The sequence below is a fragment of the Scyliorhinus torazame genome, chromosome 27, assembly GCF_047496885.1.
Source record: "Scyliorhinus torazame isolate Kashiwa2021f chromosome 27, sScyTor2.1, whole genome shotgun sequence".
NCBI classification, from domain to species: Eukaryota; Metazoa; Chordata; class Chondrichthyes; order Carcharhiniformes; family Scyliorhinidae; genus Scyliorhinus; species Scyliorhinus torazame.
In genome coordinates, this window is record NC_092733.1 from 23,842,901 (window position 1) to 23,869,431 (window position 26,531).

The 26,531-nt window shown below is 42.7% G+C and overlaps 1 protein-coding gene across 5 annotated transcripts in view; it reads left to right on the top strand.

The window, feature by feature from the left end:
* brd4 (bromodomain containing 4) overlaps nt 1–26,531 on the top strand; it is a 240,009-nt gene that overhangs the window by 167,329 nt on the left and 46,149 nt on the right. For 4 of the 5 annotated variants that reach the window (XM_072491151.1, XM_072491152.1, XM_072491148.1 and 1 more), the window contains exons 8-11: nt 2,026–2,232; nt 7,094–7,308; nt 10,165–10,451; nt 21,038–21,157. In XM_072491151.1, coding sequence (XP_072347252.1) covers nt 2,026–2,232; nt 7,094–7,308; nt 10,165–10,451; nt 21,038–21,157 — 829 coding nt within the window. The remainder of the gene's footprint in view (nt 1–2,025; nt 2,233–7,093; nt 7,309–10,164; nt 10,452–21,037; nt 21,158–26,531) is intronic. The other variant, XM_072491149.1, reaches the window with a different exon arrangement.

The following is a 26,531-nucleotide window of genomic DNA, read 5'->3' on the forward strand; positions in this document are numbered from 1 at the left end:
TTGCAGTGAGTTCGCACTCGAGTTTAAAAATGACTTTGGGTTTTGAAGTATCGGTTTAGACTCTGCGGATCATGCTCTTGCTGCAATCCAGAGACTTGAGTGCCTAATTCAGATTGGCACTTCCGCGTGTCCGAGGTGCCACCTTTTGGGTGATAGGAGGGTTTGTCTATCCACTTGGATTACAAATCTCATGTTTCTATTCAAAGAGGACCAGAGTTCCTGACCGACAGTTTCTCCTCCACCAACACCATTCAAACACGGATTAAGTAATGTATCTTATTGCTGTAAGTGGGCCTTACATTGTACAAACTGCTGGTTTTGCCTGCACTGTCTAGGTGTTTGCACTTCTTAAAATAAAAAATGGCATGGTTGTGAAGCACTTTGGGAGGTCCTGCGAATATGAAAGGTGTCAAATAAATGTATTTTCACGCATTGAAACATTGTAAATAAAAGTGTAAAAGTTAATTATGTTGAATCACTATCTGCCGTTTGTCTGGGGTCTGTGGAAGTTCATGTTAAGTTCTATTAGAACTGTAAAAAGGGGGTAATGATTTAGTAACGCACTGCCAAGGAACTGGGAATTAAAAGTCATGGAGAATTATGTCTTAACTGAAAAGGGACGGTTGAGGACATGGGTTATTAAAGCTATGAAAGGCTAAACAGTGAAAGATTTATTTCTGCTGGGTGGCTAATTGGTAACAAGTGAGCAAGAGGTATTGTGAGGACTGAAAGAAATGAGAATTTTTCTGACTCCGGTTATTGTGATGTGGAATGCGGGACTGTAAAGTGAAGTGTACCTGAAAAGGAAGATTTTAAAATTACAAGGGAAAAGCTGAAGGGAAATGGGATTAAAACATGTCGAATAGATCGGTGTTTGTTGGCCGGCACAGACATGATGGGCTGAAGGGCCTCTTTCTGTGCTGTAAAACTGACTCCACAAGACCGGTTGAAGATCAACCACTGAAATAAGCACAATGCAATGAATGGCTTCTTTTTACTATAGCTTTCATGATTAATTCTTGCACAAGTGAGTGAGAGACAGTATTTCAGCCAATATCCGCCCTGCATTAAAATCACATCTTTTAGATTTTCAAAAATCTTCCAAATAGTCAGGCTAGGAAAAGCTGGACATCATAACCCCATTCAAAACGAGTTTAGTTTTTAAATTTTAAAATAAATTTAGAGTACCCAATTCATTTTTTCCAATTAAGGGGCAATTTAGCGTAACCAATCCACCTAGCCTGCACATCTTTTGGGTTGTGGGAGTGAAACCCACGCAAACTGGGGGAATGTGCAAACTCCACACGGACAGTGACCCAGAGCCGGGATCGAACCTGGGACCTCGGCGCCGTGAGGCAACAGGGCTAACCCACTGCGCCACCGTGCTGCCCCTCAAAACAAGTTTTATAAACAGACCGGTAGGTACTAAATCCAGAATGAAAAAGGGATAATACTTGCCAGTATGCTCACTGCAATCTTCATTTCATCTACTTAGTGCTGCACAGCCTTCTGTTTGAAGTGGGTGTGAAGAGAGAGGATTATTACTTTATCCCTGTGATTGTAATGTTTGATAAACGTATTGAATTCTGGTACAGTTGCATGTTGGCTCACATTAATAAAACGCTTCAAATAAGTTTTGTTACTTGGCACAGAACACCTGCCCAACCACAGGAAGCAGAAGGTGACTCTGCTAATACTTCTGGCAGTGTTGATCATAACCAAGCCTGTCTGAGAAGTGACTGGCCAAGCTCAACTTGCTGTCCAGTTTCGCTTTTGGTTATGTGAAGAAATGCTTGAACTTGTCATCTTAACTCAGGCGCTTGTGTGGAAACTAATAGGTTTGAAGCAGCAGTATACTTGCTATGTGGTATATGGTTCTGGCTTATTACCAATGTGTTGAATCACTTGGTCACTCTTCAATACACAGCAATAAAAAGCTGCATTCTTAAATGCGTCCTTGTACACAAAAACATGTCGAGAAGGTAAAAGCTTGATTCTTATTTTGGGGGTTTTGTTTTTCCCCAGGATGTGTTTGAGATGCGTTTTGCAAAAATGCCAGATGAGCCTGTTGAACCAGTTGTTCCATCTCCTCCTCCTGTGCCACCTCCGACTAACCAGGTGTCATCCTCATCCTCGAGTGACAGCAGCAGTGACAGTTCTTCTGACAGTGACAGTAGCACAGATGATTCTGAGGAAGAGCGGGCGCAGAGGCTAGCTGAGCTTCAAGAACAGGTACTGCCCCTGAGGCCACTGTGTATAAATAAAGTGATTGTGGTTGATTTTTACACCTGGCATTTGCCACATCTGCATTTTAATATCTATAGTAGGTAGGTGAATTTGCAGAAAATAAACAGCTCTGAAGTAATGTTCTGACAGTGTTACAAGTTTATTTGACTCCTTGTTGTAAACTCTGGGGAATTTTTCATCACTGGAAATGGCTGGTCAGTATATTAGCAGCCAATATTCTTATTGTATTGTTAATGCATCAATGTGAGTGTTCTCCGATCTGGCTGATTTTGGTAAGAGGCTCAAAAATCCTGAATACTTTTCCTCCCTAAAATGTATGTATACCCTTACACTAATGACCATTGCATCTGGGATTGAGGTGGCATTCATCAACCATTTGAGTGTGGCTCTCTGTGCCAGCTGAATTATTGATAACACTGCCCCTTTTGTTACTCCATGTTTTCTTCATGTTTCTAATTCCCTTCACTTGTTGATTACTTTGGTTAGTTCACAAATGCGATGTTGTGCCCCTATTCGAGCACAGGCTGCTAGAATATTCATGTGAAATGCTGTCTTCACTTGCAAGCACGTGTACTCTAGATCTGAGGAAGTAGCTTCATGTATCTACACGTCCCACACCTCTGAATGATGACCAAGACTCCCCTACTTTCTTGGTTGCACAGCCTCCCAAACTGACATGGTAAGCGACCATGCAGCTCAACTAATGAGCATTGCTGTTTACCCCCATGAGCGACGTCCCTGGCCACTTGTCCCTGCTCTGTTTCATTTACATCCTCATGTCTCCTTTCCCCCTCGTTCCTTTCGAACCCAATTTCTATTTGATCGGTTCTTAACATTTTGGAGTCCAAGACATATCTATTCTTCTGTGAGCATCTTTTGATTCCAATCATTGTGTTCTCGTGCATTATTTTCCATAAACCTGCTTTTTCCTTTCTAAGATTGTATCAAAAACATTATCCCTAACTGCCTGAGGCTATTGTAGTCATGGGTGGGACACATGATTGGAACTGTGGAAAGCTGCCCAGGAACAAATACAAGACCAGGAAGAGCATATTTGTTCTGATTCCTATTTATGCAATTGATTACAGCTTAAATGTATTGTTGGGTTCTATCAAATTTGATCAAATGTACAATTGTAATAACTATGGGGTTGAAATGGACGTTTAGTCCACTGTCAAATTTCCCCCTCTGTGCTTCGATATTAAGAAAAGAGCTTCATGTAACCAGCTATTGGCTTTAAACTTTCTATTTGTAATTGTATTTTATTCATGCATGGGATTGTGTGTTATTGGCAAGGCCAGCTTGTTTTGCCCATCCCTAATAGTCCTTTAAGGTGGTGGTAAACCGTTATCGTGAGCCACTGCAGCCCATATGGTGTAGTTATTCCACTCTGCTGTTTGGGAGGCAGATCCAGGATTTATACCCACTGACAGTGGAAAAAGCAGTGGAAAAAGTTAAAACCTAGGATGGTGTGTGGCTTGAAGGGAACTTGTTAATGCAACGGTGCAGTGATGTTCCCTTGCATATGCTGCCCTCCTCTTTCAATGTGGTAGAGGTCACAGGTGTGGAAGGTGCATTTGAAGAAGACTTGGTGAGTTGCTGCACTGCATCATTTAAATGGTACCCAACTGTCCCTATGTGTCAGTGCTGGTTAGGATGCTGATCTGAGTGGATTGCTGCTCGGTGTTGAGCTTCTTGCGTCTTTGGAGTAGCATTCGCGCAGGCAAGTGGGGTATTCCATCACATTCCTTAAATGTAGATGGTGGACAGGCTTTGGAGAGTCGGGCAATGAGTTGATTACTGCAGAATTCCCAGCCTCTGACTGTGTGTTATTTATATGGCTGGTTCAGTTAGTTTTCAAGTCGGTTGTGATTCCCAGGATGTTGGTAGAACTTCAACGTCGATGATGCCGTTGAACATCAAGGGGATATGGTTAGATTCTCTCTTGTTGGAAATGGTGGCTGTCTGGCACTTGCGGTGTGGATGTTTCTCCAAATCTGTATGTTGTCCAGGTCTTGCTATGTGTCGGCATGGAGTACTTCAGTGCTTATGGAGTTGTAAGCAGCACACACACATGAAATCAGTAAGTGCTCCCACTCTGAACTTGTGTTGCAATGTCATTGACAAAGCAGCCTATTACACCACCCTGAGGGGCTCCTGCAGTGTCATCTACAACCATCTTCCTTTATGCTTGGGATGACTCCAACCTGTGTAGAGTTTTGCTGCTGATTTTCATTACCTTCCATTTTGATAGGATTCCTTGATGCCACACTTGTCAAGTGCAGCTTTGATGTCGACGTCAGTTACTTTCATCTCGCCTCTGGAATTCCACTCTTTGTCCAAAGGCTGTAACAAGATCCAGAGCGTAATTATCAAATTGTAGTTGAAAACAAAGTGAACGTGGGGTTAGATGGTGAATTAAAGTTTGGAACTGATCTGATCATTCAATCCTACTGCACTCCAGCAATTGTGAAATCTTCCTCCCCACTAAGGGATCGCGAAGTGGCAAATTGCAGAACTATTTTGGAATACATGGATAATTTCCGACCTGCACAATAATGTAGTTGCACTCTTAATCGTATTGCCGAATTTCTGTAATCTTGAATCATTTTTGTGTTTTAATCTAAATGATGTTCAAATACATTAAAGTCAAAATAGAATTTGAAAACTGAAAACCAGTTAAGATGTTGGTTTAGTTTCCTTGCCAGAAGGCAAGCTCTTTCCAGAATGGCTGACTTGTTTTTAATATAAATTTGGAATACCCAATTATTTTTTTTTTTTTTTACAATTAAGGGGAAATTTAGCGTGGCCAAACAACCCACCCTGCACATCTTTGGGTTGTGGGGGTGAGACCCACACAGACACGAGGAGACGGTGATCCGGGGCCAGGATCGATCCCGGGCCCTCAGCGCCGTGAGGCAGCAGTGCTAACCACTGTGCCGCCATGTCGCCCCTCAGAATGGCTGACTTGATTTGTGTATATCGGTTTAGCCACATGCTTCATATTGGCTCTGTTAGTTGAATGGAAAAAAATGGTTGAGTTTACATGGGAAACATTTTTAAATTTGAAGTCGAGTCTCAACGATCTCATTGGTAAAAATTTGGAGGTTTTCTTTAGTCTTGGTAAGATTATTTGGAGTCCGAAGTGATCGCATTTAATGCCCATCAGTTCTAGCCTGAGCATCGATATCGATGGCATCTATTATGAATGATGTGATGCAAGATACGTGGGCCTGTTTTTCTCTTATCTGAATTGCAATCTTAAGGGACTAGTTTTGAGTTCAGAATTCAGACAGCCATGACTTTATCCAGTCTCTGCTGGAGAATAAATTAAAAAATGATCGCCATTTCGAAATGTGTGGAAACTGGAGTACTATTTTAACTTTGCATCGGTTGAGCTGTTTTCTGAATCCGCTGCCTTTTGTTGTTGACTAAATTTCTGCAAAGTGTTTGTAATCAGGAATGATCTGAGCCGATAGTGGGTGTTTTGTCACTTAAGTTAGAACTGTGAATGGATAATAGTGCATTTTAATCAATTTACTCAAAGGTCAAATCCCCTGCTCCATGCATTGTCTTGTGAAGAAATCCTTCTCAAAACTTTGCAATGTGGTTGGTGACATTTTGGTGCCTTCCCACTTGTCGAGGTATTTAATTGTATTCTGTTTCTAGCGGTACCAGTGCTTGAACACATTTAATCTTGAATATATTCTAATGCAGTCAAGCATAAATGTGCCCACCTAGTATGGTTATTAATTTGGATAGCTGGCCTCCATTTTGTTTGCCTAGCGGGATGAGAGCAAGTTATGGCAGCCAAGGGGAAAGCCAGATACAATGTTAGAGACTGGCTCTCTTGGCTAGAGAACAGGTAAGAATGCTTGACAAAGGTCCCCAATTGTATAGGAAATCTGCAGTTTTTAACATTGATGCACTGAATGATAGTATAGAATGACTTGACTGCATTGATTCTGAGAGACCAAAGGAATAAAGGTGTAATCCTGAGAGCTACAAAGATGAGGAGGCCCAGTGCTGCCTCACTGCGCCAGGGACCCGGGTTCAATTCCTGCTTTGGCTGGCAGTTTGTGTGGAGTTTGCGCTTTCTCCCCGTGTCTGTGTGGGTTTCCTCCGGGTGCTCCGGTTTCTTTCCACAGTCCAAAGACGTGCAGGTTAGGTGGATTGGCCTTGCGAAATTGCCCCTTAAGTGACCAAAAAGTTAAGTGTACTGAGTTACGAGGATAGGGTGGAGGCGTGGGTTTAGGTAGGGTGCTCTTTCAGTGGATTGTTGTGTAGACTCGAAGGGCCGAATGGCTCCTGCACTGTAGTGATTCTATGATTTTATTAGTGTTGGTATATGATTTCATCCTATCTTATCTGAAAAGTGCTAAATTAAATGACACAGTAGACAGGGTTTTTAGCCAGTGTTTGTGTGTCGGGAGATTGTAGCATGTTGCTTTGTCACCTGTTAAATGTCGAATATGCAATGAGGAAATGGCATTGTCTGCATTTCTTGCGATTGAAAGTATAAAGTCTTGAACAAACACCGTAGAAATATAATGTGCAGTCGCGGGAATATGAGAATATTGCAGTAAATGCTCTGCATTGCATCTGCTCTGTCATACCTGACCTTTGGAATGCTTGATAATGTCAGCGCGCAAATTGTTTTATTTAAAAAAAACTATTTCCCAGCCCCCTTGATCTTTGTGTGGACGTGCACCCATCAGCTCGAGCCGATAAATATGAAACAACAGCTGTGTGTTATGGCAAGTGCATGCAAACTGTTCACGTGGGTTCAGCATTTGTTCTAGTGAGCTGTAATTAAGTCTGACGGGCATTGTTTTGTGCCACACAGTTGAAAGCGGTGCATGAGCAGCTGGCTGCCCTCTCCCAACCACAACTGTCAAAACCAAAGAAAAAGGAAAAAGACAAGAAGGAGGAGAAGAAGAAAGAGAAAGAAAAAGACAAGAAAGAGGAAAAGAAAAAGAAAGACGACGTGGAGGAAAAGAAGAAGAGCAAAGCTAAGGAGCAACAGCCAAAAAAATCAAAAAAGAACAATGCAAATACCAGGTAATTCACTTATACATTTTGGGAAAAATTCAAAATGTTTGATGAATCATTTTTCTGCTTTCTGTTTCCTGCTTCAGTCTCTTACAAATTAATTGGATTGCTCTTAGTCATTCAAGGGGAAAGCAGCATTTCGGAGTATTGTCCTAAGATTTTAATGCAAGTTCTTTGATGAAAGTCTATTGATGTAGAAAACATCTGCAAGTTGTCCTCGTACAATATTGTGAAGTTTGTCAACACATGCAGTTTCCAGCCCATGATCTGGTAGTGTGCGGTCTTGGGTTCTGAGCTCTGTACCATGCTCAGCAAAGTTTGCTGTTTTCCAAGGGATGAACAGGTACCATGTGGGAGTTTCTGTCACCGGTGGAAGCCTAGTCTGCGATAAAATACCCAACTGAGGGCAACATGGTGGTGCAGCAGTTAGTACTGCTGCCTCACGGTGCCGAGGTCCCAGGTTCGATCCCAGCTCGGGGCCACTGTTCGTGTGGAGTTTGCACATTCTCCCCGTGTTTGCGTGGGTTTCGCCCCACAACCCAAAGATGTGCAGGCTAGTGTTCCATTGATAAAATGAATTGGGTACTCAAAATCTATTTTTTAAAAAGAGAGAAAAAAAAGAATATCCAACTGCAATTCCTTTTGTGTTCTTGAACTGTTTAGATTTGCATCCTTATGGCTCCTAGTCAGGTAGGGGCATAAGGCACCAGTTGCTAGTGGGTGCCACCATCAGAGGATGCAGTCCGATAAATCATGTCTCCAGAGGAAGCTTTTAGACCCCTGGGGCTAGAATGGTCTACCCCTCTCATCACAAATCCAATTGATGCTTGGTGTGGTCTTGATTTTTTTTAAACCATGATACCTGCCGTGTTGGACTGTTAAATGGCATTGTGGCAGTGGAAAGACCTTGATGTGCACAATTCAGCCCCGGTCCAAACAAACTCCCATTCATGTTGGAACTTAATGGAGAATGTGACCCCACTTGATATTGTTGGCAGTAAGGGTGACTTAGGCCAGGCAGCACCCTGGAATGAAACCCATGGAAAGCTTTTCTCTTACTACCCCAACTATTTGCTCATCGTTGAAAATCCTTTGAGCATATGAGAATGCCGAACCCATCTCTTCCACTTAAGTCGTCAGTTCTGTCTCGAGTAACTTTGTTAATAAGGATAAGTAAAGGTAAGAGGAACTTATTTCTACGCAAATAAAGTAGAACATTTACTTTGCCTACATTGCTGTTTCGTTAAAAGTAAGTGGTTGGATCGGACTTCATGAATCAGGCAGACCGACAAGAGAACCACATTGCTAAATTCCAGCACGCTTCATGTGAATTGTGGAGCTGTGTTTGCCCACTTGATGAAAACCATATTGCTGTCATCAAATGGATCGAATGTTTAGTGTATTTCATGGAGGAAGAAATCTATGCAACCTGCCGATGATTGCTCGGTGGTCTTGTAAGTTCAGACAAACTAAATGTAAAATCGGTGCATCGTTTAGATGCTGAGGTTGTGTGCTATATTGTCTTGTGTCTTAACATTCCATGAGACTTGGCATTTATTTGGAATCTTCACAACCACCTCATGTCTCAAGCAATATGCAGCCAACAACACACGTTTTGAAGTACAGTTACATATGACCCAGTGTGAGTGTCTATGTTTTGACACTTGTAAGGTTACAGCCAAAATCGAAGAAGCTGGTGTAAGGATAGGAATGCTGTTTAGCTGAGACGGTGCTCTGAACCTGCATCAAGAGTTTAAAAAGGGGGTAGCACTCCATATAATATCAAGAAAAATTAGTGTACTGGAAAGACTATGTTGCCTGACCAGAATTGTGGCTGTTGCTCAGGTGGAGGTACCTGCTCCAGACCTAGCCTTAGAAAGCAGGATAAACCCAATAAGGCCAGTTTTTGTCCTGTTGATCTGCTCTGTTATTCAACAAAGTTACCAAAGAAGTGCTAGAATGCAGAACTTACTAAAAATGTGGTCATTATTGCTTAGTTTGTGTTCTGTCAGGCCAACTTAATTCCTTAAACATGGAGAGAATATCTGAATTCCTGGGGCGTGGTGAAAGTAGGGACTGTTGGATACAGACTCTGGTTGCTGTTCAAGGCTATTTGCAACCAGAATTTACAATGCATAAAAGAGGAGATGGGGGCAATGTAAATTGGGCAGCGCAGTAGCACAAGTGGATAGCACTGTGGCTTCACAGCGCCAGTGTCCCAGGTTCGGTTCCCCGCTGGGTCACTGTCTGTGCGGAGTGTGCACGTTCTGCCCGTGTCTACGTGGGTTTGCTCCGGGTGCTCCGGTTTCCTCCCACAGTCCAAAGATGTGCACGTTAAGTGGATTGGCCATGATAAATTGCCCTTAGTGACCAAAAAGGCTAGGAGGGGTTATTGGGTAATGGGGATAGGGTGGAAGTGAGGGCTTAAGTGGGTCGGTGCAGACTCGTTGGGCTGAATGGCCTCCTTCTGCACTATATTCTATGTATGTTCTAAATCGAAGAACCTGGTGCAAGGATAGGAATGCTGTTTAGCTGAGTGTGTGCTCTGAACCTGCATCAAGAGGTTAAAAAGGGGGTAGCACTCCATGTAATATCAAGAAAAGTTAGTCTATTGGAAAGACAATGGTGCCTGACCAGAATTGTGGCGGTTGCTCCCACCATTGATGATTTTACCTCATCAATCTCTGACTGTTCAGCTTAAATGTCCCTGTAGCAGCTTGATTCCTACACTGTTTCCCGTCTTTTCTAAACAGGATTGTCTGGGCAGTGCTTGTCTTGTGTCGAAGAGAAATGTTTGCATAGGTTTTCTTGCCCCAAACCTCCAAGTTCCCATGTTTGTCTTAATTCCACCCACTTTTCCTTTAGGAATCTGAAGACCATCAAACCTGGCCCTGCATACGACTCTGAGGAGGAGGACAAGTGCAAGCCGATGACCTATGAGGAAAAGAGACAGCTGAGTCTGGACATAAACAAACTTCCTGGTGATAAATTGGGGCGAGTAGTTCACATCATTCAGTCCCGTGAGCCCTCGCTGAGAAACTCAAACCCTGACGAGATTGAAATAGACTTTGAAACGTTAAAACCCTCCACGCTGCGAGAGCTAGAACGATACGTTACATCATGTTTACGGAAAAAAGCGAGGAAACCCCAAGGTGAGAGTTAGCCCTCGCGGATTAAAAAATTTATTGTCACCTTGCTATATAAAATTGATCTAAAAATTTGTACATTGATTCATGTGCACAATCTAATCAAGCCATTCTTAATATATCAGTCATTCCCTCTCTTTACTAAAACTGTTCTCCACTTACCGTGCCATATGCTATTTCCTGACTGCAAGGTGTGTAGGGAGCTTTCCCCCTCCTCTAGGCATTTCCAAGTATTACCTCTGAAAGCCAGCTGTTAGGTGGGGAGGGAGGGGTGGAGGGGGAGGGAAGTGTGACTTGTTTTTTTGGATGCTAGTTTCTTTTCTTGGCCCTAAGCCATTTCACTGTCATTCTGTGGGTTGTCAGGGCACTATATTTGTGCCAAGAATGGTTGGTTGAAACAGAGACCGATTATTAGCTTAAAATAAGAAGCTTGCAATGCTGGAACCTGAAATAAAAACAGAAAATGCTGGAGGTGCACCTGAGAAAGGGAAGGTTTTCTGTCTTTTCACTGCGATAGTTCGGAGTAACTTAAGCAAAGCTTGAAGGAGGCTTGTGAAGTGACTTGTCAGAAATTGGTGCTAGCCGTATCCGATCGTATGGGTTTTCTACGCTGAATTTCAATCCCTTGTGTGTGTATTACTTGTAACTAGATAAGTTTACTTCCTGAATGGTGGACAATTTGAATCTAGTGAGCACAGTCTTTCATTTTCAGTGAACATTACACTGTTTCCACCCCCACCAGAAAAAACTTTATGTTCAATAACATTGAATAATTCAAAGTTCAATAATAATAATATTATTATAACAAAGGGAAAACATAAGCAGCACTGCGGCATGTTGCAGTGCTGTAAGTTGCTGTGTAATTGTTTCAAAAATCCTTTGTTTTATTTTCCTTTGGCTCCCTATCCTCCGCTGCAGTAGGTACAATAATGAAGTATCAAACATCATGGCAGCTGTCCCATGTCTTGCTAAAGGGACTTCGTGTGAGGCAGCTAGTGAGTATTTCCTATCTGCTCGACTGTGGAGATGGCACAGTGAAGGTTCGCCCCACTTTACAACGATAACAAGTCAGGAGTGCTGGTTGATCAGTCAGTTGCCAACATTTTCATTGTCAAGTCCCAGCATTCCATGATTGGATTGCTTTTCTTACTCATACTTACTTATTTACTTGTCACCCACCAAAGGTTCAGAGAGAGGATTTGAAACGACATGGGAGAAGATTTGGCAAATTGACGTCGTAGCTGACACAGGGAAGGGTGGCAGTGCCTGGGGAATGAAAGGCTGTGTTCAAATATTTACATGCACCCAACTATTCAGCACGGAAGGACAACATTTTAACGGGAATTTTATGAGATTTAAGAGCTGTGGGGGGAAATAGCCGTCAGCTGTAAGTTAATAGCTAAATGGAAACTGATGTCACCAATAGAGGGAATAGGTTAACTCAACTTAACAGAAACTAAATTACATAATCTGAAAGCAAAATGCTGTGGATGCTGGAAATCTGAAATAAAAACAGTGCGGCGAAAGAAACCCAGCAGGTCCGGCAGCATCTGAGAGAGAAACCCAGTTAAGGTTTTGTGCCCAAATTGAGCCTTCGGTTTCAAAGAAGAGTTATGTTGGATTCAAAACGTTAACTCTTGTTTCACTTTCCACAGATATTGCCAGACCTGCTGAGTTTATTTCCTCTCTCTCTCTCTCTCTCTCTCTCTCTCTCTCCCCCGCCGCGCCCCCCCCCCCCCAACCCAAGCTCTTTGTTTCTATTGCAAATTATCTCCATCTTTTTACATCCATCTGTTAATCATGTAGCATTTAAAAACTAACAAATTATCACTGGAAATAGGTTATTCTGCTGTAAGTAAATGTATAAGTTAGACTATGGTAACACAAATACATGGCATAAATTAGGTTATTGGAGTGCAGCCAGTGTTGGAACTGGAGAATGTGGGCACTCGGTGAGACTCTTGTTGATGATGTCGCCTGTGGGTTCAGTCATTCAGTTGATAGTTGTTGAGCTGGAGTGCAAGGTAGGTGGATGCAGGGAGGGAGAGGAATATCTGGATGGTTTACTCCAGACCATTGCACACCACAATTGCAGACCACATGCACACTACAATTGCAGACCACATGCACACCACAATTACAGGAAGAGGAGTGTCTGATTGACTTGCCATTCGGCTTAGGCAAGCATTATGGAGTTCGATAACCTAATGAAAAAGACGCGCAGAAAGCAAATATAGAATTGAGGGTCGAAAGACAGAAGAGAATGAGTTTAGGAAGGCAAATAATGAACAAAAATATCAAAAATGTTAAAATGAATGAAGTATCAGCTCATACGTAACAAAGATAATTAAGAAAGGTCTCGGGCCTCTTGGACAAACACGCAGCAGATGATAATAAAAGGGCAAGGATGCTTGTATGTCGGTATTTTACTATTTCTGTTAAGGAGGCAAAAAAGAAGGTAGTAACCACAGTGGTTAGTAGTCTAGATGGATAGTACGACTGTGGAGATAGAAAGAAAGAATATATAAGAGATAGAACCCAAGCTTCACGTTCAAATAGATTGCATTTACAGATTGCCAGCTCCGTCATAGATTTTGATTTTTAAGATTTAGCCTGGCCTAAATAATGTTGTGTCCAAGCAATATCAAAACCCATTTTTGCAAATCTGTCCCCACCCAGAACACCAAGGCCCAAGTACAAACTTGGCACCTGAAATCCAGATAGAAAAATTCAATTGCTAAATGAATTGAGGACTTCTGAGCAGCAAATGCAGTTCCTTTCTTCAAAAAGGGAGATATGTTTAATCTTGGGAACAGTAAACAAGTGAGCTTAACAAAGTGGTAGGAAAGGTGCTAGAATCTGTCTCTAATAAATTAACACCAGAATTCTCAGCTTGGAATATAAAATACTGTTAAGACCTTAGACATTGGAGCAGAATTGGGCCACTCGGCCCATCGAGTCTGCTCCGCCATTCAATCATGGCTGATATTTTCTCATCCCCATTCTCCTGCCTTCTCCCCATAACCCCTGATCCCCATATTAATCAAGAACCTATCTATCTCTGTCTTAAAAACACTGATTTGGCCTCCACTGCCTTCTGCGGCAAAGAGTTCCACAGATTCACCACCCTCTGGCTGAAGAAATTCCTCCTTATCTCTGTTTTAAAGGATTATCCCTTTCGTCTGCAATGGTGTCCTCTTGTTCTAGTTTTTCCTACAAGTGGAAACATCCTCTCCACGTCCACTCTATCCAGGCCTCACAGTTTCTTGTACGTTTCAATAAGATCCCCCCATATCCTTCTAAACTCCAACGAGTATAGACCCAGAGACCTTAACTGTTCCTCATACGACAAGTTCTTCATTCCAGGGATCATTCTTGTGAACCTTTTTTGGACCCTTTCCAAGGCCAGCACATCCTTCCTTATATACGGGACCCAAAACTGCTCACAATACTCCAAATGGAGTCTGACCAGAGCCTTATACAGCCTCAGAAGTACATCCCTGGTCTTGTATTCTAGCCCTCTTGACGTGAATGCTAACATTGCATTTGCCTTCTTAACTGCCGACTGAACCTACATGCTAACCTTAAGAGAATCTTGAACAAGGACTCCCAAGTCCCTTTGTGCTTTTAGTATTTCTTTATGTATGCAAAGTGGGCCGTGCAAGGTATCTATTCAATTAGGTTAGGTGGCGTATAGAGTTACATTGTTGCCGTGCCTGTGCCAGTCAGCAATTTCTTTTGGACATTCAGAGGATATAAGGGTATGGGAAAGAGTAGAAGAAAACAGCTCATAGAATCGTTACAGCATGTTCAGCTCCTGCCATTGCTGGCCTGCTGAAGGTGCCACTGCCTGCCTATTCCCCACAGTAAATGTTTGCAAATTCTTCCTCTTCAGATATTCACATTCCCTTTTGAAAGCCTCAGTTGACCCTGCTTCCACGACTCTTTCAGGCAGTGCAGTCCAGATCTTAAAACCACTCGCTGCATGAGAGAGGTTTTCCTCATGTCACTATTGCTTCTTTTTCCAATTACCTTAAATCTGTGCCCTTTGGTTCTCGATCCTTCCAGCGGCAACCGTTTCTCCCTGTCTATACTCTGCAGGCCCTCATGAATTTGAATGTCTCAAATCTTTTCCAAGGAGAACAATCTCCAATCTTTATATGTAACCAAAGGTCCTCATCCCCTGGAGCCATTCTTGTGAATATTTTCTGCACCCTCTCTAATGCCTTCACATCCTCCCGAAAGTGGAGCCTTGAGCTGGATGCAATTCTCCAGCTGAAGCCAAACCAATATTTCATGCAGGTTTAGCATAACTTTACTTTTGGACTCTTTTCATGTCCTTATTGATAAAGTCTGGAATGCCATATTGCTTTATGAACTGCTCTCACAAGCTGCCCTGCCACCTTCAATGATTTTGCACATGTACACCAGATCTATGTGGTCTTGCACCCCCTTTAGATTTGTACACTTCATTTTATACTTGTATTGTTTCTTGCGTTCTTCCTACTAAAATTAATCAATTGGCTTGTACATTTGATGCAGGGAAATTTGCACTCTTGACTACATGCTTGCTCGATTAGCAGTGTTGAGATGCTTTACTAATCTTTTGTGTGTAAATTTGGAACAGAGGTCTGCCAAATGTTCAAACGAGAGTAATTAATTGAAAAATTCAGCATCAAATATCAACACTAGTAGAGATGGAAGTTGTTGACTTTCCAGAACGGAGCAAGTATTTGTCTCAAATAAGGCACAAACTAACTTCTGTAGACCTCACTGTTGTAACCCATTCTATGACCAGGTTACCTTTTGTACTTGTGTGTTTAGCTTATGCAGTTGCAAGTTTTATTGCAGTATGATACAAAACATTGGTATCTTGGGATAGATGGTAAAAATTTTAACCCACAATGAATTGAAAGCTTCCTCTGTGGCCCAGAGCCTGGCTGTACAGGAAATCAGATTAAGTTATTGCACGTGGCCAAACGCAGATTGTGGAAATGTTGGTGTAGTTTGACTGCAGGTTAGAGGTGACTGGCTCAGTTTGTAAAGTTATATGAATTCTGAACCCATTAAGCCCAGAGAAATTTGAGTAAAATCTATTCCAACAGCTCCCTCTGGACCAATGCAGGTTTAAAACGAAATTTAGTCTTTCTGCTGCTCTCTACAAGACGCATTCAATTTTTTTTTATTTTCCAAAAGCTTTCAGGTACTGTGGCAAACCTGTCAGGAAATTGAAGATTCAATTTGTCCCGATAAATATAAATTTCAAATGATGATTCAGTTTTCATGTGCCCATCATGTGGAAGGGGATGCAAATGCAGAGGAATGGGACACTTTGTTTTTAAGAACTTAGGGTCAACATCAATTACTCCTAATTCATGTGCAGGATATCCAGAAGATTAAAACTCTACCCAAGTGCTCATTTACTTCCACATCAGTCCTCTACAGCATCAGGATCCTCTTTTCTGTTTTTTCAAACATGTGTCCTTTTGTGAGATTACCAATTTGTAGACAATTTTGTTCTTGTGGGCCTATGTCTACTGGACGTTGAAGCTGACCAAACTGACTTCTTTGTGAGCCATGGGTCTTTAATCGACTGGGTGCATCGAACCCCAAATTTCAGCGATGGTAGAATGCAACTCCTATGTGGCTCTGTCTCTTTATTTAACCCCTCTCTTTATGACCCATGATTAACATTAGAACTTTAAGAAATAGGAGTAGGGTGGGACATACTGTCCGTTAGGCCATTCAATCATCATGATTGATTGGAATCAATTCCCCTTTCCAGTCCTATCCCCATACCTCTAGATTTCCTTGTCCAAAATAATCTATCTAATCTCGATCCTGTTCGTTTTTTATTGCAATAGTTGGAGAGGGATATATGAGTTTTCTAAGATTACTCACAGAATCACAGAAAATACAGTGCAGTAGAGTTCCCACGTGGCCAATCGAGTCTGCACGGACCAATGAAAAACACCTGACCCGTCTACCTAATGCCATTTGCCAGCACCTGGCCCATAGCCTTGAATGTTATGATGTGCCATGTGCTCATCCAGGTACTTTTTAAAAGATGAGGCGACCGGCCTCTACCACACACCTATGCAGTTCATTCCACACAGTTGAAAATTAAATGATATAAATCGCTTATTGTCACAAGTAGGCTTCAAATGAAGTTACTGTGAAACGCCCCTAGTCGCCACATTCCGGCGCCTGTTCGGGGAGGCTGGTACGGGAATTGAACCGTGCTGCTGGCCTGCCTTGTTCTGCTTTAAAAGCCAGCTATTTAACCCAGTGTGCTAAACCAGCCCCTGGGTGCCACCCTCTGGGTGAAATGATTTTCCTCACATCCCGTCCTGCCTTTCACCGTGAACTTTTCTCTTTGTGACCGTTTCTCCAATTAAGGGGGATAGCTGCTCTCTATCTACCCTGTTCATGCCCCTCATAATCTGGTCTCCCCTCAGTCTTCTCTGCTCCAATGAAAACAACCCCAAACTGTCTTCGTAACGTAAATGTTCCATCCCACCTGGTCAATCGCCTCTGCACCCCCTCCAATGCAATCACATCTTTCCTATAATATGGTGAGCAGAATTACACACACCAGATGTAGCCTCACCAAAGTTCTATACAATTCCCAACATGACTTCCCTGCTTTTGTGATTTATACCCCGATTGATAAAGGCGAGTGTCCCATATGCTTTTATCAACACCCTATTAACCTGCCATCCCGTCTTCGGAGATCTATGGATAAACCACACCAAGGTCCCTTTGTTCCTCGGAACTTAAAGCGTTCATTGAATAATTGTAAAATTTCTCTTTCCAAAGTGAATCGTCTCTCGTTTCCGGGGTTAAATTCCATCTGCCACTATCCCATCCAAATATCTTTCTGTAATCCCAGATACTCAACCTCACCTGTCCAATCTTTGTGTCATCCTCAAACTTAGTGATCCTACCCCCACATAGGCATCTATGTTGTTTATATAAATGACGAATAATAGGGGACCCAGCGCAGATCCCTATGGTATGCCACTGGCTTCCAGTCACTAAAGCAGCATCTGTCATCACCCTCTGTCTCTCAAACCAAGCCAATTTTGAATCCACCATATCAAATTACCCTGTATCCCAAGTGCATTTGCCGCCTTTATACGCCTCATGTGGGACCTTGCCAAAGGCTTTGCTGAAATCCATGTAAACTACATCAACTGCATTAATCTCATCTACGCACCTGGTGTTCATCTCAAAATTAACTCTTGTTAGGCAGGATCGCCCCCTGACAAAGCCATACTGACTGTCCCTGATCAAATCTTGCCTCTCCGTGGAGATAGATTCTCTTCTTCAGAATTTTCTCCAACAGATTCTGTACCACTGATGTGAACTCACTGGCCTGTAGTTCCCTGGCTTATCTCGACAACACTTCTTAAATATTGGAATCACATTAGCTGTTCTCCAGTCCCCTGAGGCCAGAGAGGAATTAAAAATTTGGGTCAGAACCCCTGTCATCTCCTCCTTCACCTGGGAGCAGCCTGGGAGACAATTCATCCAGACATGGAGATTTGTCCCCTTTTACGCCTGCCAACACCTCCAGCCCTTTGTCACTGCGTCAATTTGCTCAAGAACCTCCGTCTCCGAGTTCCATACCTATGTCCCCATTCTCTTGGACGAAGACAGATGTCCTCTGCCATTGTCCTCTGGCTCCACCCACAGATTGCCCCATGGACCCTACTCTTTCCCTGGTTATCCTCTTCCCATTGATATACTTATAAAATATCTTGGGATTTTCCCAACTTACCAGCCAGAGCTTGCTCATATCCCTTCTTTGCTGTCCTAATTGCTTTCTTAAGTTGCATCCTGCACTTTCTGTACTCCATTAATGCCTCTGCTGGTTTTCTCCCCTTGTACTTGATTTTTCATATTACCTTCACATTCTTAGTCTACTTGTTGTGTTGGCCATAATGTCTGGTAAAGGTTAGAAGCTCATTGTGGATGCAGCTGCAGTGCCAAACGGAGTCCCCACATTACCAGCATATTTTGCCACTGCACCATTAGCTGACCGCATAGATTTTACTTGGGTAGGGTAGGGGGCGTTGTTGAAGATAATTGAGGTTACTAATTCTCTTGGACTTCTATTCAGTGTTGTGGTTGGTCATAAGTGCATAGAACATAATTGTAATTGAATAGAGGAAACAATTTCACTCCATCCAGATCAGTTGCAGTTGAACTGGCTTTCTGTTGCATGTAAATCCGACCCATGAAGTGATGCCCCAGCAAGCGCCAATAGATTGTCAAGGCATGAATGCATGCATACACCATTCGTAGTCATGTACATGGCACTTGGTCAGTGTTAATCATGTGAACAGTGAGAGAGCAACTCTTGAAGTTGTGGGCCTGAGATGACTGCTGTATGAAATTGTGTAGCATCTGTACACGATGGCTGCTTTCAAAATTAGCTCATTCTTTAGGATTGGATTGTGGAATTAGGCTTTGTATTCACAAGCTTGACTAAAATAAAATCGACAAACAAAATGCTCAACCTTTTTCCTTCGCTTTTCTCCCCCATTTCTCTTTGAAAACTGTCATGCCATTTTACATCTTTGCCATTGTCTTGTCGCAAAGTCGCCATCAGTAAAATTTCATAAAATATGTAGTTTATTGAAATGCAATGAGAAATAAATAAAGGTGGGGAAATTCTTGTGGGTTAGCAGTCTTGCACAGCTCATTCCAACTGAGTTTTCTTATGCGTTTCCAAATTAAATATACTGTCTCCATGACAAGTGCTTAAAATAAAAATTGTGTCCCCGTCGGGAGAAAATGGAGCAACTCTGACCAGCTGCTTGTTAATTTGGTGTTTTCCATGCCAATGATTTGACGGAGGCTGTGTGACTGGGCTCAGAATTCACATGCTCTTTTTTTGACAGACAACACCATTGAAAATCTGCGAGTCTATTAGTGGTTGTGGTTCGGGTTTCCTTCCAGCTCCCAGGCCACAATATTTTCTCTCCTGCCTCGAAGGCAACTTTTAAACACTCAACATTTTAAAGATTCTCCACAAAACTTGGTTCTCGTGATTCCAGGCTAAGATTGCGAACTTCGCCATTGGCATCCACATTTGAGATTGTATGTACGGGGTTGGGGAAAGGGACTTTCTGTGCATCACTCAGTACTTGAGGAAATCTGCGCCTCCATGCTGTTAAAGAAAAATGAATTTTTGAGTATTTACGAATGAGCTAGACCATCAATTGGCTTATAGATTAACAATACAGGGTTTAATGCAAAAATAATGGTTTGGGGACAGTGTATATTATCGCAAATACAAAATGCCTTTCATTACACTCTTAACTGAATGGGTTCTGTTATGTTTCTAAACCAACCTGATCTGGGTGATCTGTTCTTCTGTAACTTGTTCTTCAGTGTTGTATGTGCTGTTCATACCCTGCTAGGAGATGATTTGAACTTTCCAGTCTTTGTAAAAGTCTTTTACATTGGGCGTGATCATTTACAGATCATGGTAAATGATCTGCTCTTTTCTATCGTAGTTCCACTTGTGTATGGGTACGCACGGGTGGAGCGATGACATTATTGGTCGTCTTAACCCAGGGGTCAAAGCAACAGCTGGTTTTCAGAGGTACACTGTTTCCTTTTTAATGTTGAACTTGATTTATCTCTTCCTGTGAAATTGAGTTTTTTTTATTGTAATTTTGCAAACTTTGCTAATTGCAGAGCAGTGATGTCATGATTTAATATTAAACCTGTCTTTGTGCAAAACCACCTGTGTGTGAAGGTATTTCTGATTGCCTGCAGGGAAAATAAAATGCCCAACAAAAGGTCAGGTGGTGTACTGAATCACAGTTTCTGTCATACCACTTGGTGGGGCGTGTATCACTCACTGTGCTGAGTTCAGAATATCAACATGTCACTGTGGGGAAATATTGAATACTTCCTTGGAGAGCATGGAATTCGCTGGCCCTTGTGACAGCTGGTTTATGGTGGCTGTGGAGGCTTTGGTGTCTTCTATCCGCTTGCCATCGGCGGGAGGGGTGGGGAAAGCTATTAAAATGAAATCATTTGCTTGTTCGAAAAAAATTTTTTTAAGCGGCAGGAGCAGATAGTTTACAATTTTCTTTTTCGTTCCCGAATCCCTGAGAAATCCCTGTGCTGACTATAGCCAACATTTGATATTGCTCTTTGTAACTTAATTGGAAGCAGCAACCAGGGATTACTCTAGCCTCTGGCCTGGTCTTCCCTACGCAGTGCTTTACAGCAGCACAACTGAGGTCGCTGTAGCAATGAATTGAGCCCGATACTTATTCCAAAATGATTTAATCTGTCGCTAAAGCGGACTCTGACCTCACTATTGCAGAATCCATATGCATCCCAATATTTGTTAAAAGTCTCTTCAGATTGATGGCCTTCAAGAGCAGTCACAAAGTGTGAATGTTTTTTTTTGTTTTCCTACAGCTGCTTTCTTTTCTTTTTAAATTTGCAGAAACCTTGCATCTGATCCCACGTGCCAAACTAGAGTAATTGTATTCACTGTGTTGTACCTGTGTACCGGTACCAAAGTGTTTGGTCCAAATCTTGTTGTGTGATGCTGTTTGCAGTGAAAAAAGCCCCAGGGAAATCGAACGATGACCTCCAGCTAGACTCGAAGAGTGAGCTGGATACCAGGTTACATGACGTTAGCGGCCAGCTGAGCTCTGGGAAGAAACCAGGCAGAAAAGGTTGGTGTAGTGCAACCTTGTGAAGTAGATCCTTAGGCGAAGTAGGCTGGGGCTAAGGCTAAAGTCAGTTTGTACATACATGTAAATAGCCTTGATTATAACGGTGCACATACCTCTCACACTGCAATATGCTGAATGCTGGAATTCAGGCTCGTTCTTTGGGGAGCCAGTGTGCCTTCTGTAGAATCGGCACGTTGGCGGATTTTACTTGCATGCACTGTGCTACTTACTCAGTGGTGAAGCTTCATGTTGGAATACGATGATTTTAAAACGGTACAGTTGAGAGGTATGGTGGTAAATCTAATTGATTAAGTTTACTGGGTTGAAAGCGATATAAATGAATGTTTATTTCTGGTTATGTACCAAAGCTAATGTGGTGCATTTTTTTCATTTAATAATTTAATTAAAGGTGGGGTAAGATGTTTTGATTTCCTGAAACTGAGCTGTGAATGGGGATGTGAATACATGGTCCAGTTCCTTTGTTTATAATGAACAATCTTTATTAATTCAGTACAAGCTGCCACCCTGACAAATTGAATAATTAGACTTAAACTTTAGTTCCTGAAACAAACAATTGAGTGAAATGATAGTCCCTGCTAATACAGCAATACTTGTATCTAAATATTTCACATTACAGTAGGGGACTAATGATGCACTGAGACAAGAGTGTTGCCCTTTTACCAAGCTCAGTTGATTTATGGAATTAAAGTTGCCCAATTCTGGTTCCAGGAATCTTGTGAGAAACCAGTGACGCATGATTTGCGCATCTGGTAACAAAAGTGAATTTTATGTCCCAGTCTCAACAATATGCCAGCCAAAAACTTGATAGAAGCATATTTATTTTTTATTTCCCCCCCACCTCACCTCCTCCCAGGAAAAAGTAATTTGAGGCCAGTATGGACAGTGTATCTTTTGAAATGGTATGCTTTCAGTTTTTTGCACTTTAGAAACATTTATACTGCACCAGTGCTCTTTTCATTTGGCCGGTGTTGGATGTTTGGAAGTGTTTATAAAACATTCCATGTTTTATGCACCGCCTCCTAAGGCCACAAAATCGTTTACTCTTACTAATGGTTGTTATATGACTGCAGCATCTCAATTGTGGGTATTTTAGAGTGAATGTTGCAAGTATTTATGATACGACCTTTACCCCAGTTTTCCTTTTCAAAGTGTCTGCAGACTGTTTCTGCCATGAGCTATGCATTGCTCCGAGTTTTGATATTGAATTTAAATTGGACTGTGTTTAGCAGTGAGTCACAGTGTATATCTGACCAGGTTTTTCATCCTCCACTCCCGATATTTCACTCCCTACAGGTGGCTGGTCGTAAGCTGGTGAAACTTCTGACTGATTTAATTGTTCCCAGTTATCATTGCAATGCAGAGTCACTCACTTGGGAGTCGTTTTGAAGGTTGAGGTTTATCTTCTCTCTAGATAGAGCTATCCAGCTGAAGCCTGTTTGAGGCATTCTGCATAGCTTTGTCTATGCTGTGTTGCAGAATCCCACTCTTGCTTATGTGGAACTACTGAGATCAGACGACTGGTTTCCTAGGTAATTACAGCTTATCTGGTAGCCTTCAATGTTGCAAGATTCAGAATAATTTGTGGCGTTTTGGAAATGAAATCGAGAGTACAAGGCGTTGCATAATTTGTGTTTCACAAGCATCAAGGTTGCTCGTCTGTTTTAATCCTCTTTTCTCCCTTTCCTTGAGGGCACTGACTCTTTATGTGGCACTGGCGGTCCCAGGGTATCGATCAGGACCATTAGGATAATTGTAGTACACTAACAGTTGATCTTGCTGAAATCAGTGAGGACTGGAAATCCAGCCTGGGAGCTGTGGGCCAGCAAAACAGCTATCCAATGTGGCATAGAGATTTTTTTCCCCCAGCTTTCATGTTAAACCTACACCTTTTTAAATAGGAATTCAGAAGCATGAGTTGGAACACAATCTCAGGATCTGTGACTTTTTGAGATTTGTTTTTGTTAGATTTGCATTTTCGTGCAGCCTTTTTGCAAGGTTTTCACATGTCTTCCAGCTTCAAACCTGGGTTTATCTCCGCCTCTGAGTGATGATAGCAGCACGATAGCACAAGTGGAAAGCACCGTGGCTTCACAGCGCCAGGGTCCCAGGTTCGATTCCCCGCTGGGTCACTGTCTGTGTGGAGTCTGCACGTTCTCGCCATGTCTACGCGTGCTCCGCGTGCTCCGGTTTCTTCCAAAGACGTGCAGGTTAGGTGGATTGGCCATGATAAATTGCCCTTCGTGACCAAAAAGGTTCGGAGGGGTAATTGGGTTACGGGGATAGGGTGGAAGTGAGGGCTTAAGTGGGTCGGTGCAGAATCGATGGGCCGAATGGCCTCCTTCTGCACTGCATGTTCTATGTTTGTATGTTCTACCCACTGTAAAGTCTGAAAAGCTCTGTTGTTTGTGTCTTAACTCGCACTGAGTCCTGCTCACCAATTACCCTTGTGCTCACTGACATGCATTGGTTCCTGGCCAAACAATGTCTTGATTTCAACATGTTTCACTCATTTTCAAATCCCTCCATGGCTTCACCCCTCCCTATTTCTGTAATCTCCTCCAGCACCAGAGCTGTGCTCCATTTCTGGCCTCTTGGGCAACCTGATTTTAATTGCTGCACTATTGGTGGCCATGCCTTTAGTTGCCTAGGCCCCAACCTCACTTGCCTCCTTTAGCATACTCCTTAAAACTTTACTTTTTCACCAGGCTTTTGGCCATTTGACCCAATATCTCCTTTGGTGGCTCGTGCCAGATTGAGCATGTGCCCTGTTTTTTTTTACTCCGTTCATAAATGTATAAATTTAAGCTGTTAGTTTCGGAGTAATTATTTTTCAACGGTTCAATGAGTTCCCGAATGTTGCTCACCTCTGCCTTGTATCTGGGCTGTACATGTGTTTTTGGCTACTAACCTAACTCGGCTATCCAGAGCCACTGACCTATGTAGAAACTATTGAGGCCAATCACCTGCAAGTCTTTGCAAGTTTTGGGCTTAAAGTCAGTGATGGCCTATATAATACCAGGTCTTGGCAGCGGCTGGTCTTGGTGTTGGCATTAAATTTGAGAGTAGATGGGGAAATCGAACGATGACCTCCAGCTAGACTTGAAGAGTGAGCTGGATACCAGGTTACATGACGTTAGTGGCCAGCTGAGCTCTGGGAAGAAACCAGGCTGAAAAGATTGGTGTAGTGCAACCATGTGAAGTAGATCCTTCGGCAAAGTAGACTGGGGCCAAGGCTAAAGTCAGTTTGTACATACATGTAAATAGCCTTGATTATAACACTGCACATACCTCTCACACTGCAATTAGTCTTGAGTTAACTGTTAAGCTGATGATTAAGTAGCCTGAAAAGATTCATCAATTGTTCTCAGAATATCAACAGATCATTGTCCTACCCCCTGTCCAGACAGAGCAACCAAAACTTAAATGTTGACCCAAAGACATACTCTCCTTGCTGCTGTGTGTTGGTACACCATTTTAATTTTTTTTGATTCGATTTATTGTCACATGTACCGAAGTATAGTGAAAAGTATTTTTCTGCGGCCGAGGGAACGTACACAGTACGTACATGGTAGACAAAAAGAATAATCAACAGAGTATGTAAGAAGTGGAAAATAGTTTGAGTACGTCAGAACGGTGATAGATGAAAGAAAAGGGACTGGGGGAGAGAGCTCACAGAGTCGTCATGCTCCAGTGCCATCTTGGAAACATTATTGTTTTGGTATACTTTGGTATGGGGCTTCGCCATTCTTTGATTCTTTAGGGGTAGATTTGTCAAATAAAGCACTGCAAAGAGGTCCTTGGTGCCCCTACCAGATAACATTGTGACTGGTTTGACTAAAAAGGCCAACAGATACAGGACCTGATCCAGTGTAAGTACAAGGCTTTCGCAGACTGGGAGATTCACATCTCAAAGCAGCAGCTCTACAACCATCTGAAAGTGACAGTGTTAAACAAATGACTGAATTAGGCAGCACAAGGTATTCTGATGATTCACAACTGTTTTACTGGGAAACTACAATTCCGTTCAAGCACTGGTTTCCACTCTACCCTTCTGGGTCCTCTCCCTGTCCAGAGACAATTCCCCGACTAAGGGAAAACAGGCTTCTTTGAGCATCACCTGCATCACTCTAAGCTTTACTCTTAAAGGGATCTGCGTTTCTAACATTGCCAGAATGGTACAGCGTAAAATCCTCAACATAAAAGTTCAAATGGTGGGCGGGCAGAAAGGCATGGGAAATCGCAGACACCAACAATGTGTGGCTTGTCACGAATATCTTTTGCACAAGCGCTTGAAGAGCCCAACCCGCTGAGAGCAAAGCTAAGATGGTAGCTTATCAAGAAAATGAAGGCAGTCCACGCTCGCTTGAGAGAACATTTTGCAGAGCTCCTCATCTAGACTGTCGTTGACTTGAGCACCCTCCATTCCTGTTCCTCTGCCCAGGAGCAACCCTGGTCTGTCATGCCATTCGAAAGCTGAAAAATAACAACAGTCTCCAGAGCAGTTGGGATCCCTGCAGCAATTCTGAGACATGCAGAGACGCATTCCTGGCATGTGCACAACCTCCTATCCTCCTCTCTCTCCTAGGATTAGGAGTCCACGCTGGTGGATTTCAGGGACGCTATGATTGTGACTATCCAAGGAGGTCAACGAATCCGATTGAGGTAACTACAGAAGAGTCTCCCTGCCATCTCCCATGGGGAAGATTAATACAGGGATCGTCCTCTATTGTCTCCCAGTGGACGAAGCGCTCCTTCCGTGATCATAGTGCATTTTTCACCCACCAAATGCCAAGAACAATTTAAAGAATAGCACTAACTGCTCCAATACCTTTACTGACCATACAAAAACCTTTTGACTTACCAACTGTGAAGGCTTCTGGTGTTTCCTCTTCAAATGTGGCTGCCTCTGGAAACCTGTCGCCATCCTCCACTTGGACCATGGCGACATGCAAGTCATGGTCCTCAACAGAACACTGCAGACCCTAGCTTTGAAGACGGGTCAAAGAAGGCTGTCATCTCTTTCTCCCCCCCCCCCCACCCCCCCCCCCCCCCCCCCCCACCACACACACACACACACCGTCCCTTAGTGTAATACTGCACTTCACGTCTGAGTAGTTTGCTGGATGTGGAGTTGATCCAACAGAACAGGCGGAGCTGTTTAACCAAAGTTACCTTCAGTTTGGAACTAAAGTCACCCCATCCTCAGTCATGGAGCTTCAATATTCAGATGATGCTTTTGCCTCTGCTCACTCAAACTGGGCCATTGTTAATTCCTTTTCAGGAGCACGAGAAATGGGCCTTTCACTAAAGACCCAGAGATCCTCTTCCAACCAGCCCTTGCAGCACAACACTT